The following is a 17,539-nucleotide window of genomic DNA, read 5'->3' on the forward strand; positions in this document are numbered from 1 at the left end:
TGTAAGGGTGCAAGATCCCTTGAAACTGGAGTCACAAACAGTTGTGACCTGCCATCTGGGTGCTGGGAATTGAACCCAGGCTCTCCGGAAGAACAGCCAGAGGTCTTAACCAATTTTACAACAGAGAATTTAACAGCAAGAAAGACCTGGTCTGATGTTCTACCCATTCTGAATGACCACAGATGTCAGCCCAGAAAAATGATCAGTCATAACTGAAAGAAAAAGAAAAACGCTTCACAATTAAAGTAAATTTGAGGACTTCATGTCTACTAAGTCAATTCAACAGAGGATACTAGAAGAAATAGTCTGATCTTAAGAGAAGATTAAACATACCCAAGAGATACGAAGAACAAATAATCCCAGAACAGTTAGCCATAAGAAGTCTAAAAGAATCAATACCACCACAACAAAAATAAACACTACTCAATAGTAACTCTAAATAGCAGCAGTCTTAATTTCCCAACAAAAACAGACTAACAGAGGGATTAGAAAACAGGATGACTCTTTATTACCTACAAAAAACACACTTCTCCATATTAAAGGCAGATACTTTAGGCTAAAAATTTAGAAAAAGATATTCAAAGCAAATAAAACTAAGAAAAAGGACTTTTCTAACCAAAATGGACAGAACAGATGGGAACGGTAATTTATACTCATTAAAAGAAAAATTCACCAAGAGTATATTATGATACTAAGATTTATACAACAAACAAGGGGCACCCAATTTTGTAAAACAAACTAAATCCTAAAACTCACAGGTTAACTCTAACAATAAAAGTATGATTTCAATACCCACTTTTACCAATAGGTTATCCAGACACAAACTTAATAAACTCTGGAGTTAAATGACATCATAAATAATATGGACCTAACAGAAAATTCTATTCTAAAAACTAAAGAATTCACTTTTTTCTCAGCAGTCCATGAAACTTTTCCCAAAATTAACCATATATTAAGATACAATATAAGTCTCAACAATACAGGAAAACTGAATATCCTGTATGCTATCAGGTATCAAAAGGTATGTTCAACAACAATAGAAATGGCAGAAAATAGAAAAACTCATAAAACAAGATGACAGTATTAAATGAAAATTGGATCAGGTGAGAAAATCAAGAAGGAACTATGCTGGATGGTGATAGGTTGTGCAACTTTGATCCCAGAACTTGGGAGGCAGAGGCAGGCAGATCTCTATGAGTTCAAGGCCAGCCTGATTTACAGAGTGAGTAGCCAGAGCTATATGGAGAAACACTGTTTCAGAGTTTTGTTTTGTTTTTTTTTTTTAAAGGGAAGGGGAAAGAAGAGAAAAAGGGGAAAAGTAGAAAAGGGAAGAAAATAGAATTTAAGCCATGCAATGGTGGTGCACATCTTAAATCCAAGAACTCAGGAGGCAAAGGCAGGCAGATCTCTTAAGTTCAAAGCCAACGTCGTGTACAGAGAAATCCAGGACAACACAGAGAAATGTGGGGGTGAATGGGGTTATTTATTGAACAAAAATAGAAATACAACATATGAACATAACAAAACTGAATGATACACCGCAGGCAGTCCTCAGAGGAAAGCTCTTAACACTGTGCCTACCATCAAGAAATTAGGAAAAATTAAATATTAGTAAGTAAATGATATACTTGAAAGCTTAAGAAAAACATGAACAAATAGCCAGAGTAGAAAGGAAGAAATAATCAATACAGGGCTGAAATTAATAAATGAGGAAAGAAAAGCAATATCAATAATAATCAATGATATGAACAGGTGGTTCTTGAAAAATGCTGGTGGGGACAAAAAACAACGAGATTGGCAAACCTTTATCTAATTGACTATAAGGAAGAGAAGACCCAAATTTAGAGATGAGGGATAGAGAGACAGCTCAGAAGTTAAGACTACTAGGTACTGTTGCAAAGGAATTGGATTCATTTCCAACATGGTGGCTCATAATAATTCCAGTACTAAGGACCCAATGCCTTTCCCTGGATAACACAAGGCAAGCATATGATAAACAAACATGCATGCAAAACTAACACACAAAAATAAACATTCATACATATAATTTTAATTGTAATTACAAAGGAAAAGGAAGACATTATAATATACTGAACAATGACCACAGTGGAGCATATGTGCTTGTTATATGTTGGAACATTGTTTGGATATATGCCCAGGAGTGGTATAGCTGGGTCCTCAGGTTACTATGTCCAATTTTCTGAGGAACCTCCAGACTGATTTAGAGAATGGTTGTGCCAGCTTGCAATCCCACTAGCAATGGAGAAGTGTTCCTCTTTCTCCAAATCCTCATCAGCATCTGCTGTCACCTGAGTTTTTAATCTTAGCAATTCTAACTGGTGTGAGGTGGAATCTCAGGGATGTTTTGATTTGCATTTCCCTGATGACTAAGGATGTTGAACATTCTTTAGGTGCTTCTCCACCATTCAACATTCCTCAATTGAGAATTCTTTGTTTAGCTCTGTGCTCTATGTTTTAATAGGGTTATTTCTCTGGAGTCCAGCTTCTTGAATTCTTTCTTTTTTCTTAATTGGATATGTTCTTCATTTACATTTCAAATGATATCCTGAAAGTCCCCTATACCCTCTCCCCACCCTGCTTCCCAACCCACCCACTCCCGCTTTCTGGTCCTGGCATTCCCCTGTACTGTGGCATATGATCTTCACAAGACCAAGGAAGGGTCTGTCCTCCCTTTAATAGCTAACTAGGCCATCTTCTGCTACATATGCAGCAAGAGTCACAAGTTTTGAGGGGTCCTTGTAAGTTCATATTGTTGTTCCTCCTATAGGGCTGCATACCCCTTTAGCTCCTTGGGTACTTTATCTAGCTACTTCTTTGGGGGCTCTGTGTTCCATCCAATAGATAACTGTGCGCATCCACTTCTGTATTTGCCAGGCACTGGCATAATCTCACCAGAGACAGCTATATCAGGGTCCTATTAGCAAAATCTTGCAGGCATATGCAATAATATCTGGGTTTGGTGGTTGTATATGGGATGGATCCCCAGGTGGGGCAGTCTCTGGGTGATCCTTCATTCCGTCTCAGCTCCGGACTTTCTCTCTGCAACTCCTTCCATTGGCATTTTGTCCCCCATTCAATGGAGGAGTGTTCCTCTTTTTGGTCTTCCTTCTTCTTGAGTTTCATGTGTTTTGCAAATTTTATCTTGTATATTCTAAGTTCCTGGGCTAATATCCACTTATCAGTGAGTATATATCATGTGTGTTCTTTTGTGATTGTGTTACCTCATTCAGGATATCCTCCAGATCCATCCATTTGCCTAAGGATTTCATAAGTTCTTTGTTTTTAATTGATGAGTAGTACTCCACTGTATAAATGTACCACATTTTCTGTATCCATTCCTCTGTTGAGGGACCTCTGGTTCTTCCCCGCTTCTGGCTATTATAAATAAGGCTGCTATGAACGTAGGGGAGCTTGTGTCCTTATTACAAGTTGGAACATCTTCTAGGTATATGCCCAGGAGACATATTGCCAGATCCTCCAGAAGTACTATGTCCAATTTTCTGAGGAACTGCCAAGACTTAATTTCCATAGGGGTTTGTACCAGCTTGCAATCCCACCAACAATGGAGGAGTGTTCCTCTTTCTCCAGATCCTCACCAGCATCTGCTGTCACCTGAGTTTTTGATCTTAGCCATTCTGACTGGTGTGAGGTGGAATCTCAGGGTTGTTTTGATTTGCATTTCCCTGATGATTGAGGATGTTGAACATTTTTTTCAAGTGTTTCTCAGCCATTCCATATTCCTCAGTTGAAAATTCTTTGTTTAGCTCTGTACCCCATTTTTTAATAGGGTTATTTGATGTTCTAGAGTCCACCTTCTTGAGTTCTGTATTTATATTAGATATTAGTCCCCCTATCTGATTTAGGATTGGTAAAGATCCTTTCCCAATCTCTTGGTGGTTTTTTTGTCTTGTTGACAGTGTCTTTTGCCTTACAGAAGCTTTGCAATTTTATGAGGTCCCATTTGTCCATTCTCGATCTTACAGCACAAGCCATTGCTGTTCTGTTCAGGAATTTTTTCTCTGTGCCCATATCTTGGAGGCTCTTCCCCACTTTCTCCTCTATAAGTTTCAGTGTCTCTGGTTTTATATGGAGTGTCTTGATCCACTTAGACTTGAGCTTAGTACAAGGAGATAAGAATGGATCAATTTGCATTCTTCTACATGATAACTGCAAGTTGTGCCAGCATTTGTTGAAAATGCTGTATTTTCCCCACTGGATGGTTTTAGCTCCCTTGTCAAAGATCAAGTGACCATAGCTGTGTGGGTTCATTTCTGGGTCTTCAATTCTATTCATTGATCTACCTGTCTGTCGCTGTACCAGTACCATGCAGTTTTTATGACAATTACTCTGTAGTACAGCTTGAGGTCAGGCATGGTAATTCCTCCAGAGGTTATTTTATTGTTGAGAATAGTTTTTGCTATCCTAGATGTTTTGTTATTTCAGATTAATTTGCAAATTGCCCTTTCTAACTCTGTGAAAAATTGAATCTGGATTTTGATGGGGATTGCATTGAATCTGTAGATTGCTTTCGGCAAGATAGCCATTTTTACTATATTAATCCTGCCAATCCATGAGCCTGGAAAATCTTTCCATCATCTAAGATCTTCTTCGATTTCTTTCTTCAGAGACTTGAAGTTTGGATCACACAGATCTTTCACTTCCATAGTTAGACACACCAAGGTATTTTATATTATTTGTGACTATTGAGAAGGGGGTTGGTGCCCTAATTTCTTTCTCAGCCTATTTATCCTTTGTGTAGAGAAAGGCCACTGATTTGAGTTAATTTTATATCCAAGTTACTTTGGTGTATTTTTTTTTTTTTTTTTGGTTGAAAGACAATTAATAGACTATTTCTTTAGGGGATATGGGACTGTTTAGATCACTAATCTGATCCTGATTTAATTTTGGTAACTGGTATCTGTCTAGAAATTTGTCCATTTCATCCAGGTTTTCCAGTTTTGCTGAGTATAGCCTTTTGTAGTAGGATCTGATAATATTTTAGATTTCCTCGTGTTCTGTTGCTATGTCTCCCTTTTCATTTCTGATTTAGTTAATTAGGATACTGTCCCTGTGCCCTCTAGTTAGTCTGGCTAAGTTAATTTTATATCCAGCTTCTTTGCTGACATTGTTCATCAGGTTTAGGAGTTCTCTGATGGAATATTTGGGGTCACTTAAGTATACTATCATATCATCTGCAAATAGTGATATTTTGACTTCTTCCTTTCCAATTGGTATCCCTTTGATCTCCTTTTGTTGTGTAATTGCTCTGGCTAGGACTTTAAGTACTATGTTGAATAGGTATCGAGAAAGTGGTCAGCCTTGTCTAGTCCCTGATTTTAGAGGGACTGCTTCAAGTTTCCCTCCATTGCTGTATATTGCCTTTACTATGTTTAGGTATGGGCTTTGAATTCCTGTTCTTTCCAAGACTTTTATCATGAAAGGGTGTTGAATTTTGTCAAATGCGTTCTCAGCATTTAATGAAATGAATCTATGAAATTCTTCAGCAAATGGATGGATCTGGAGGATATCATCCTGAGTGAAGTAACCCAACCACAAAAGAACACACATGATATGCACTCACTGATAAGTGGATATTAGCTCAGAAACTTAGAATACACAAGATAAAATTTGCAATACACATGAAACTCAAGAACAAGGAAGACCAACAAGTGGATACTTCATTCCTTCTTAGAATGGGGACAAAATACCAATGGAAAGAGTTACAAAGCCAAAGTCCGGAGCTGAGATGAAATGAAGGACCATCCAGAGACTGCCCCACCTGGGAATCCATCCCATATACAGCCACCAAACCCAAACCCTATGGCATATGCCCACAAGATTTTGCTGAAAGGACCCTGATATAGCTGTCTCTTGTTAGGCTATGCCAGTGCCTGGCAAACACATAAGTGGATGCGCACAGTCATCTATTGGATGGAACACAGAGCCCCCAAAGAAGGAGCTAGATAAAGTAGCCAAGGAGCTAAAGGGGTCTGCAACCCTATAGGTGGAACAACAATATGAACTAACCAGTACCTCCCAGAGCTTGTGTCTCTAGCTGCATACGTAGCAGAAGATGGCCTAGTTGGCTATCAATGGGAGGACAGGCCCTTGGTCTTGTGAAGATCATATGCCACAGTACAGGGGAATGCCAGGACCAGAAAGCGGGAGTGGGTGGGTTGGGAAGCAGGGCGGGGAGAGGGTATAGGGGACTTTCAGGATAGCATTTGAAATGTAAATGAAAATATCTAAGAAAAAGAAAAAAATTGAGATGGTCATGTGGTTTTGTTTCCTTTGAGTTTGTTTATATACTGGATTACTTTCAAATCAAATATTGAACCAACCCTGCATCACTGGGATGAATCCTACTTCAAGATGGATGATTGTTTTTGATATGTTCTTGGATTCGGTTTACAAGAATTTTATTGAGTATTTTTGCATCAATATTCATAAGGGAAATTGGTTTGAAGTTCTCTTTCTTTGTTGGGTCTTTGTGTGGCTTAGGTATAAGCATAATTGTGGCTTCATAAAACAAATTGGGTAGTGTGCCTTCTGTTTCTATTTTGTGAAAAGGTTTGAATATTGGTATTAGGTCTTCTTTGAATAGCCAGAAGCTGGAAAGAACCCAGATGTCCTTCAACAGAGGAATGGATACAGAAAATGTGGTACATTTACATAATGGAGTACTACTAAGCTTTTAAAAACAATGACTTTATGAAATTCTTACGTAAATGGATGGAACAAGAATAAATCATCATGAGTGAGGTATCCTAGAACGCACAAGGTATGCATTCACTGATAAGTGGATACTAGCCCAAAAGATCAGAATACTCAAGATACAATTCACAGACCACATGAAGCTCAAGAAGAAGGAAAACCAAAATGTGGATGCTTCAGTCCTTCTTACAACGAGGAACAAAATACTCATGGGAGGAAATACAGAGACAAAGTGTAGAGCAGAGACTGAAAGAAAGCTCATCCAGAGACTGACCCACCTGGGGATTCATCTCATATGCAGTCACCAAACCCAGACACTACTGTGGAGGCCATGAAACGCTTGCTGACAGGACTTGATATAGCTGTCTCCTGAGAGGCTCTGCCAGAGCCTGACCAATACACAGGTGGATGCACAGGGTCCCCAATGAAGGAGTTAGAGAAAGGACTGAAGGAGATGAAGGGGTTTACAACTCCATAGGAAGAACAACAATATCAACCAACCAGACCCTCCCCCCCACCCGAGCTCCCAGGGACTAAACCACTGACCAAAGAGTACACATAGAAGGACCCATGGCTCCAGCTGCATATAGAGAATGGCCTTATCGGGCATCAAAGGAAGGAGAGGTCCTTGGTACTGTGAAGGTGAAATTCCCCAGTGTAGGGGAATGCCAGGGCAAGGAGGGGGGTGAGTAGTTAGGTAGGAAAACACCCTCATAGAAGCAGGGGTTTGGGGGATGGGATAGGGGAATCTCTGCAGGGGTCAAGGGGAACCAGGAAAGGGGATAACATTTGAAATGTAAATAAAGAAAATATCCAATTAAAAAAAAAAGACAGTAGCCAGGCAGTAGTAGTGCATGCCTTTAATCCCAGCACTTGAGAGGCAGAGACAGGTGGATTTCTGAGTTCGAGGTCAGCCTGGTCTACAGAGTTAATTCCAGGACAGCCACGGCTACAAAGAGAAACCCTGTCTTTAAAACCAAAAAAAAAAAAAAAAGAAAGAAAAAAAATACACTGAGCAAATTTAGCGAATCATAAGGTACTATACCAATACCTCACAAATTGTTCCACAAAATTGAAACAGAAAGAACATTTAAAAATCGATTTTAAAAATCACTATTTCCCAAATCAGGCAAGGACCCAACAAAAGAAGACAATAAATTAATATCTCTGATGGGCATAGATGTTGAAATCTTTAATATAATATTTGCAAGCTGAATATAGGCATTTATCAAAAAGTTCATCAATCATGATCATCCCAGAGATGTGTGAATGGTTCAGCATCTATAAATCAATAAATATAAGCCATCATATAAATAGACTAAAGGACAGAAAACAAATGATCTTCTATCTCATTAGAGATAGAAAAGGCCTTTACCAAAATCAAACATCCCTTCATGATAAACATCCTGAAGAAACTAGGGTTACAAGGGACATATCTCAACATAATAAAGGCAATTTACAACTAACCCGAGAGAAAAGTATTTCCACTAAAATCAAAAACAAGACAGCTATCTCCACTGTCATTCAATTCATAATCTTAGGTAGGGCAATAAGACAACTGAAGGAATCAAGAAAATACAAATAAAAGAAAAAGTCAAAACACTAAAAAAAAAAAAAATTACGTATGCTCAGACAGTATGATTTTATGCATAAAAGACCCTAGAGACATCACCAGGAAATTTCTACAGACCAGAAATACATTTTGCAAATTGGCCGGATACAAAATTAACTCACAAATCAAGAGACTCCCTATAAAGAAACAAACATGCCAAGAGAGAAATAAAACAGATACTCACATGTGCACACATGCAATCTCAGAACATCTTAAGGATGAAAGTAAAAGACATAAACATAAAGACATGGAAAAGAAGAATCATAGACTATAGTAGAAAATGGAAAACCTCCTATTCTCATGGATTGATGAGTTAATATTGTGATAATGACTATTCTACCAAATGTAATCTGATTTAATATAAACTCCAACAAAATTCCAACATAATTATTCATATTAAATAAAAAATTATCTTAAATTTCATATGCAAATATAAAAGTCTAGGATAAAGAGCTAAACAAAGAAATGCAGGTGTCAATATTCCTGAATTTAAGTTATAAAGAATTATAGAAACAAAAACAAGGCTTAAAAAGTACCTCAGCATTGTTGAGCATGCCTTTAACTCCATCCAGCACTCAGCACTTAGGAGGCAGAAGTGGGTGGATCTCTATAGCCTGGTCTACAGAGTGTGTTCTAGGATAGCCGGGGCTACACAGAAATACCCTGATTCATAAAAACAAAAACAACAGCAAAAAGTGGCTCAGCAGTTGAAAGCACTGGCTGCTCTTGCAGGGAACCTGTGTTCAAATATTAGCAAGCACATGATGGTTCACAACCATCTACCTGTAACTCCAGTTCTAGATCTGATACGTTCTTCTGACTTCTACAGACACCAGGACAAATATGTAGTATACAAATATACATACATTCAGGCAAAATACCCACACATATTTAAAAAAAATTAAACTAGCATGTTACTGTCATAAAAATAAATACAAAGTAAACAGGACTGAGAACCCAGACATAAGACCATGAACCTATGAACATCTTGACTTTTGACAAACGGGTCAAAAATGCACACTGGAGGAATGGCAGTATCGTTAATGGTGCTAGGAAAACTGGATAACTACATATATAACAATGAAATTAGATTCCTATTTCTTAATATGTACAAAACTCAACTCCAAACAAATCAAAGACTTAAACATAAGACCTGATATTAACACTCTGATAGACAAAAAGTAAGAACATACTGACTCAAGAAAGAGCTTTGTAAAGCATACCTAGACAGTATGCACATTAAGACCAACAACTGACAAATAGGACCACATGAAGCTAAAACATTTGTACAAGCAAAGGACAAAAACACCATCATTTGACTAAGAGGCAACCTACAGTATGGGGAAAGAACCCACACACCTGACAAAGTGTAAACATCTAGAACATATAAAGAGCTCGAAAAACTAAACATCAAGGAAATATGTAACCCAACTATAAAAATGGGACCTTGAACTAAACAGAGATTTCAAAAGATCACACAAGTAGCTAAGAAACACTTTATTTCAAAATGGTAAACTCTCTTGATCATCAGGGAAATGTGAATTAAAACTACCTTGAGATTTAATTTTATCCCAGTGAGAATGTCCAAGATCAAAATGACCAGCAATGACCAGCAAATGCTAGAAGTGTATGAAAAAAGAAACACTTACTCACTGCTGGTGGGAGTACAACTGATATAGCCACTATAGAAATTATATGTGGCATTTCCTCTAAAAGCTGAAAGTAGATTGTCTTAGTCAGGGTTTCTATTCCTGCACAAACATCATGACCAAGAAGCAAGTTGGGGAGGAAAGGGTTTATTCAGCTTACACTTCCGCATTGCTGTTCATCACCAAGGAAGTCAAGACTGGAACTCAAGCAGGTCAGGAAGCAGGAGCTGATGCAGAGGCCATGGAGGGATGTTTCTTACTGGCTTGCTTCCCCTGGCTTGCTCAGCCTGCTCTCTTACAGAATCCAAGACTGCCAGGCCAGAGATGGTTCCACCCACAAGGGGCCTCTTCCCCTTGATCACTAATTGAGAAAATGCCCCACAGCTGGATCTCATGGAGGCATTTCCCCAACTGAAGCTCCTTTGTCTGTGATAACTCCAGCCTATGTCAAGTTACCAGCCAGTACATAGATCTAGCACAAGATCCACCTATACCCACCTCTTGGGCTATATCCAAAGGACTCACTATCTTATTACAGAGATACTTGTTCATCCTTGTTTGTTGCTGCAATATTTATAATAGCCAGAAATTAGAAACAGTCTAGATGGCCAGCAACTGATGAATGGATAATAAAAAATGTGGTATATATTTCCAAACCAGAATATTATTCAACTGTTAATATATGTAACTGGAAATAATCATCAAAGAATGGCAAACATCTCATATATGGATGTTACCTTTTCAGCTTTAGATACATGTATTTCATTTGGAATACCCACAGAAATTAGTTAAGTAACTAGTAAGAGGCCATAGGAGAGGAGGGGATATTTTAATAGAAGGCCAATAGAATACAGTGTTATAAAGGGGGAAAGGAAAAACATGAGACAGGAAGGATTAAATGAGATGGTAGAAGATGGAATGGGGGAGGCATAATGCACAAAAAAGGCAAGACTGAAAGATACTCCTCTAGGTTCCAAAATATATACACATATAAAAAAACAGTTTAAATGGAACTATACTATAATGGGGAACAATACCCCACTTAGAAAGCATACACTATTGGATAGTGGATAAAACCCCCAGTACCAGGAAAGATGGCATTTCATAAGCATTGCAGGTCATTGACAATGTTATCAGATACTCTCCAGAACTTGAGGGTAAGACACTATTGCTGAAAAACACACACACTTGTGCAACAGAACATAGAGAATTCTAGCTGGTACTCAACTGGAAACTTCATCACTGCTAGACAGCTTTCATGGTGATAGAAAGTGCTATCTATATTCATGACCAGAGGAAAAAAGTTAATTATCAAAGTCATCCAACTGCAAGCTATAATATAGTCTGTGAGCTACAATAACAACTGGCCTGACAAAACATGCCTCATAGTACAACTCCTGCACAAACATCATAGGAGTAAACAACCTCTTTTTAAAGTTTGATCGACAGCCCACTCTACAAAATGGACCCCACACCTGACACTGTTAACAACAACGAGAACCTGTGACTAGACAGGTACAAGCCCTAACAGAAAACTTCCTACTATTTATTAATCTGCTAAATGGACATATCAGTAAAACAACTCCTAATGACTTATTGATATACCCACAGATCAGTGCATTGTTCAACTCTCACCACAGAAGCTTTTTCTTGGAAGACAGCAATTAACACACAGATCGACAACTGTTCAACATGCAGGCACTTTGGAATTCTCAGCCCTACAACATCCTATGATCAGAACTTTCTACTCCAGGCTAAGAGATTTGTATAGAAAACAGTGTGGAAAGATTAGAGCCAAAGATAGTGGATTGCAAAACATTGTTCCAACTATAATAAGGCAAATGCAGATCTGAAATCACAGGGATTGTGGCAAATGTAAATAACAAAACAAAAACAAACAAAAAACAAAACTAAACAAAAAAACAGGATCAAGCCACAAAAATCTCAGCATGGAAGAGACATGGTAGGCATGCAGTCCCACCCCTATCAGCAATTGATTGCTGCTAGAAGAGGGAAAAACAGCTTTCTTTAATAGTGTCACACTTGATACACAGACAACACTCCTGTGCAGACCCTATACCTAGGAGTAGTCAGCCAATAGAAACTGGACTTGCTGGAAAAGGAGAGAGAGGGAGACAGGGAGAGGGGAAGACAGGAAGTCTTTTGGGGTTGAGGGGAACAAGGAGACAGGAATAAAGAGGTGGAGAGAGAACAAACATGAGAGAAAGAAACCGTGAAGTTGGGTGGGTAAGAAAGTGAGGGAAGATCTGAATCTCCAGTGTGATGGATATGATCAAAACTACATTCTATGAAATTCTCAAAGAATTAATAAAAACATTATTTTAAGAAAAGAATACTTCGGGCTGGTGAGATGGCTCAGTGGGTAAGAACACCCGACTGCTCTTCTGAAGGTCCTGAGTTCAAGTCCCAGCAACCACATGGTGGCTCACAACCATCCGTAAGGAGATCTAACTCCCTCTTCGGGTGTGTCTGAAGACAGCTGCAGTGTACTTACATATAATAAATAAATAAATAAATAAATAAATAAATAAATAAATAAATCTTTTAAAAATGTTTTCAAAAAAACAAAAAGAAAAGAATACTTCATGTGAAGGAAAAAAAGGAATTACAGAAACAAACTTAAATGTCTGGAAACCTGGTGATAAAAGCATCAAACTATAAGGGAGATCATCTTTCAACCAAAGCACAAACTAATTAACTGTTTTCACCTAGTCATACAGCTAGCAACTGACACCTAAGATAGAAACTGCTTCTCTGGATCTGTTTTATGCTGTGAGTTGAGTAACATGTAGTTCTCAAATTATGATTAAGATCTTTACATTTTAAAATAAAAAACCCTAAGTAACATAACAACAGATACATAGTTTTACTACCTGCTAAGGGGAGAGTACTGTTGTGAATAAAATGACTGAAATAAAAATCTATTACTAATACTAAATAGTTGATTTTTTTTATTTATTCAGTTTATAGAAAATGTCCGATGTTACATTGGACATGTCTTTTCCAGTACTTTCACCAACAATGAAAGAAACAAGTATTGACCTCCTGCAGATTGTATTTCTTTCCTCAGGAGCTTAGAATACAAGGCAGTGATTCTTAAGACTTCTTAGCTCATGACTACCTATGTGCTTAAAGAGTTGCTGAGGCTCAGCACTTCTTTTTTATGTGTCCACACAAAATATAATAGAAATCAAAACAAAAGTATTAAAACAGAACACAAAAGAATATTCCAATAGCCAAGAGACATCATAGGATCTCCTAGAAAACTGTGTTTTCATAAAAGGCAAAAAAGATACCCTTTTCCCTCAAAATTCTTATTATTTTTATGTAACAGCTTTGAATTTTATTGTTTGTTTTTGGAGACAAAATGTTGCTATAAGCGCAGCTGCCTTCAAATCCTTAAAGTACTTGCCTCTGCCTTGAAAATACTAGGGTAACAGTGATGTGCTACCACAGCCAGCTAAGCAACAATTCTGATCTTGTGGACTTTAGACTAGACTAGACTAGACTAGACTAATGTTGTCCAAATAAATACATTGGGTATTTAATTTTGTAATGTCAGAATTATTGTAATAGTATTAATTATAGGAGGTAGGCTACATCTTGGATAAAGAATATCTATTATCAAATAACCTTTCTTATGACTTATGAGAAGATAGAAAAAAATGAAATGTTTTCTGGGGTACAATGAGGGCATACTGGGTATATAAATTCACATTTGAGTATGTATTCTATTCTAGGCCCTGTATTAGACATTTTAACCTAAAACCAGCCTTTAAATAAAGTAAAAAAAGATGGTAATATCTCTACTGAGAAAAATTGTAGTCAAAGCCTCAAACTAGTACATAATAAAGATATAAATTAGAATCCTACTACAGAAATTGACCATTTTTCTATTTATACCCCCCAATCAGAGTAGTTGAGTTTTTAACAGTCTCCTTCAAGATTAAACCATTCCATCCTGCAGGGAAACTCCTTAAGCAGAGAAGTGACACAACAACAACAAAATAGCCTCTAGAACTCATTAAAACTGATTAGATTCACTAGGGCCCTTTCCTTTCAGGGTAAGCAGAGCCCAACTATAAAGAAAACTCTTAGACAAGAAGGACTAACTACATGGAAGAGATTTGGAAAAACTGAGGCATCCAGAAAGACATTCTCCGACCTGTTGCATTATCTATAGGCTGTGTAGTATGCTCCAGGTCCCCAGCTTTTATGAGCTGTCACATGTACTGGGGTAGGCGTTTATGACACAGCTGTCTGAGTCATCTCTGTTCCTGTAAGTGACCCTTCACTCACAGTGCCATACATAACCCCAATAAAACTCATTGGTTCACCAAGCTGGACTCTGGTGGTATCCATACTTTGGTCTGTTGTGGTCTCCCTATCTGTGCTAAGAAGACAAGTAGTTTCACCTACTCAAGAAGTTTTGTCACACAACAATGAGTACAAGCAGACAAATACAAATGAAAGGTGGTCATGAATTTTCCAATACACTTTTCTTATTCCCTGAATTTGTTTTCTTTCTTTCTAGGAAAACCTGCAAGCTTCAGAAAGTTCATCATACTGACTAGTGACAAAGATAATAATGTCTCTTCTTAGGTTATGGTTTATCTCCTCTCCTTAGACCAGAAGTCTAAGGTATGTATGGTCCTTAAGTATGTAGTCTCATAGACTCAACAAAATCTATCAACATTGGAAAATGAGCTGATCACTAATAAAAACAAATTATACAGCCAGCTCATGTCACTAATGTTTGGGATAGAAGCCAACTAAATTAAGAAGAAAAGCAGTGATTTGGATGAACAATGCTTTAAGTTCCCTAAACAAAGCACACACCACAACTATCAACTCTAATTAAAAAAACAAAACTTTCATACTCACCTTCTTTATCAGTAACTGACCAGGAATACTTCTGAAAAGGCTTACTAGACGGAAGAGGGTCCATCTCCAGCACTTTATAAATCTGGCCAAAGGCTGATAGTCTAAGTGCATGCTAAAGAATAAAACATCATATTTAATCCAATCTCAATAAACATTCTAACTTATATAACATTTAACTCAAATGACATTCATTATATACTTTGTTATACTGATAGAATTGCCTAATTTAAGCATACAAAAAAAAAGCTACCTCATAGAACAATTCAGAAAATGGAAATTACAGTATCTTTCTCAACAATGAGTAATATAACAGTGCATACCTGTGCACTATGGGTAATATCTTCTTTTTGCTGAGTGGTCATATAGCTTAGAGCATCTGTTGGGTCTCGCTCACAAGGATCATGAAGACCAGGGCCACCTTTGGCAAAAGAAAGGAAAAATAAAAATTTAGAACTGAGTTTAGGATATAGGAAATAAAAGAGAGAAGGGGGAAAAGCTAAAGAATTAAAAGTCTGCTCAATTAAGTGGATATTAAGGACATTCGCAGTTCTAGCACTTAACTGTCCTTATTTTATATGAAAATAACCTAATGCCAAGTTGAGTCATACTCCAAGAATTTAGAACACCACTGAGGAATCATTCCTGATCTTTAAATGGATTTTATATTTGATTTTTCCGTATTTAATACTGGACTACAATTAAAATGAAATTCATACTTTTAAAATAAGGATTTACATTTCCAAATTCAGATTTCCAAGTGAAGCAAATTTATAGCCATTTCTATTAGTACCTTTTATGTTAGTAAATATAAAACACAAATTAGAATTACTGAAAAAGCTTTACAGCACTCTTCCACTCATAAACATTCTAGTTGCTGAAATTCTAAAGAACAGAACTCCTACACATCATTCTCCTCTGCAGAGGACAAACATTTAGCATATGCTTAGATAAATTAACTACATTGAGATTGTTCTTATTCTTCTGCCTAGAGTTTGAAACCCTTACCAGGAAGTAGTATTCCAGATGCCAAACACTCCATTACTCGTCTCAAGGCCTCCCCAGCGCCCAAAGGTCTATTACAAGTACCTATAGACTTTTCACATATAAGCTCTAGTGGCTAGAAGATATTAAATTACAAATTAGTACATGCACCAAGTGTTAAAAGGATTCCAGTTAAATGTGAGCTGACATTTCTATCTAAAAGAGAAGCCAAAAAAGTGTAGACAATTTAGCATTTAAGGAGCATTTAACTCTTCCCCCATGATTATCTACTCTAATCCAACCAGTTTTTATAATTTTGGTTGTGAACCTAGACTTTAACAGCTGAGACACCTCTCCAGTACCTAATCATTTTTTAAACCAAGTAATTTTAGATATTTTCTAAAGACATTTGAGATAAAAATCTTACAATTTTTAATTACCCTACTTTAAAAAAAAAACTAGTCATATAATTAATTTACAATTAACATGTTTTCACATATGTAATAGCTAATAAATAATCAAGGTACAAATTGATCTATCTAAATCCTACTTAAATTAGGAAACACTCAACTATAAAGAGTTCAGTCAAACAGGCTACTTCAAGAGCAAAAATTAGAATAAACAAAGAAACCCATCTCTATATTAGAACTCATGGTGCTGCACAAATATTCATATTTGTTCATTATTTTATAAATAAGCCTTTAAATCATTATTTTTACAAATTTTTAAATTCTAGTCCTGACTGGATCAAGCATAATTTCCAAATTAAATCAATATCACAATATATGTTATATCCATAGTTAGTATTAGTATCAGGCAAACACTGCACTTAACCTAATAGCAGAGTATATACTGTAACATTACACTTAACATGTTAGGATTTGTGTTTACATTTCATGAGAAATTTAAAAGACACCATTCTATCAAATAATCTCCACACAAATGGAACGCCACACTAACGGCAATGGGCCAGCCATAAAGGCCATCATAAGCAGCAAGTGATCCATCCATAAGTGATCAATGATCCATATAGAATTCAAAGGAGAACAGCACCTACTTCTAAAAGGTATAGAACCTTTAAGTCAGAAAACAACAACAATAAGAAGATAGTCTTTACAATTTATATAAATAACAGGTCTAAACTTAAATGACAAAACAAAAGAGAAGTTATATGCATAAAAGATTTCATAAAACTGAATAATTATTTCTAGGGCAAAAAACAGACATTTGCCATAACTAACTCAGAATATCGTCATAGTAACATTATTTCAAGAATTTCCTCTGCTATAGCTTCATATTTGTTTTTTAATCACATTTAAAGTACTTACCCATCCTTTCAATGGTGCCCATGTGGGTACTCTGTTGCACAAATCACGCAGAATGCGGAGGACAATTACACATGATTTTAATCCATTTGCCCTTGCCTAAAACAAAAAATGATGCCAATATCCCTGTAGAAATCCATTTCTCATTTGAAACACACTGATCATAGATAACTTTTTTAAAATGAATACCAACTAGCAAATAATATACTAGTATTCAAGCAAACTAAAAACAAAAATCAAGTTATGAAAAATAGCAAGTTATTGGTCCAAAAAGGTGGGTTTTTAATTAAAAGGAGTATAGAAATATTCCTTTTGTAAACTCATAACAACCC

The 17,539-nt window shown here is 36.8% G+C and overlaps 1 protein-coding gene across 23 annotated transcripts in view; it reads right to left on the reverse strand.

The window, feature by feature from the left end:
- The window catches only part of Strbp (spermatid perinuclear RNA binding protein), a 134,011-nt gene that overhangs the window by 39,404 nt on the left and 77,068 nt on the right, over window positions 1-17,539 (reverse strand). For 21 of the 23 annotated variants that reach the window (NR_166612.1, XR_003951764.1, XR_001781603.2 and 18 more), the window contains 4 exons: window positions 17,211-17,306; window positions 15,907-16,018; window positions 15,222-15,319; window positions 14,902-15,013 (listed from right to left, as the gene is read on the reverse strand). Coding sequence is in view for 13 of the 23 variants with exons in the window: in NM_001379314.1 (NP_001366243.1) it covers window positions 14,902-15,013; window positions 15,222-15,319; window positions 15,907-16,018; window positions 17,211-17,306 (418 nt within the window). In the remaining 10 variants the exon portion in view is untranslated. The remainder of the gene's footprint in view (window positions 1-14,901; window positions 15,014-15,221; window positions 15,320-15,906; window positions 16,019-17,210; window positions 17,307-17,539) is intronic. The other 2 variants (NR_166614.1, NR_166615.1) reach the window with 1 other exon arrangement.

Source organism: Mus musculus, chromosome 2 (genome assembly GCF_000001635.26).
Source record: "Mus musculus strain C57BL/6J chromosome 2, GRCm38.p6 C57BL/6J".
Classification (NCBI taxonomy): domain Eukaryota; kingdom Metazoa; phylum Chordata; class Mammalia; order Rodentia; family Muridae; genus Mus; species Mus musculus.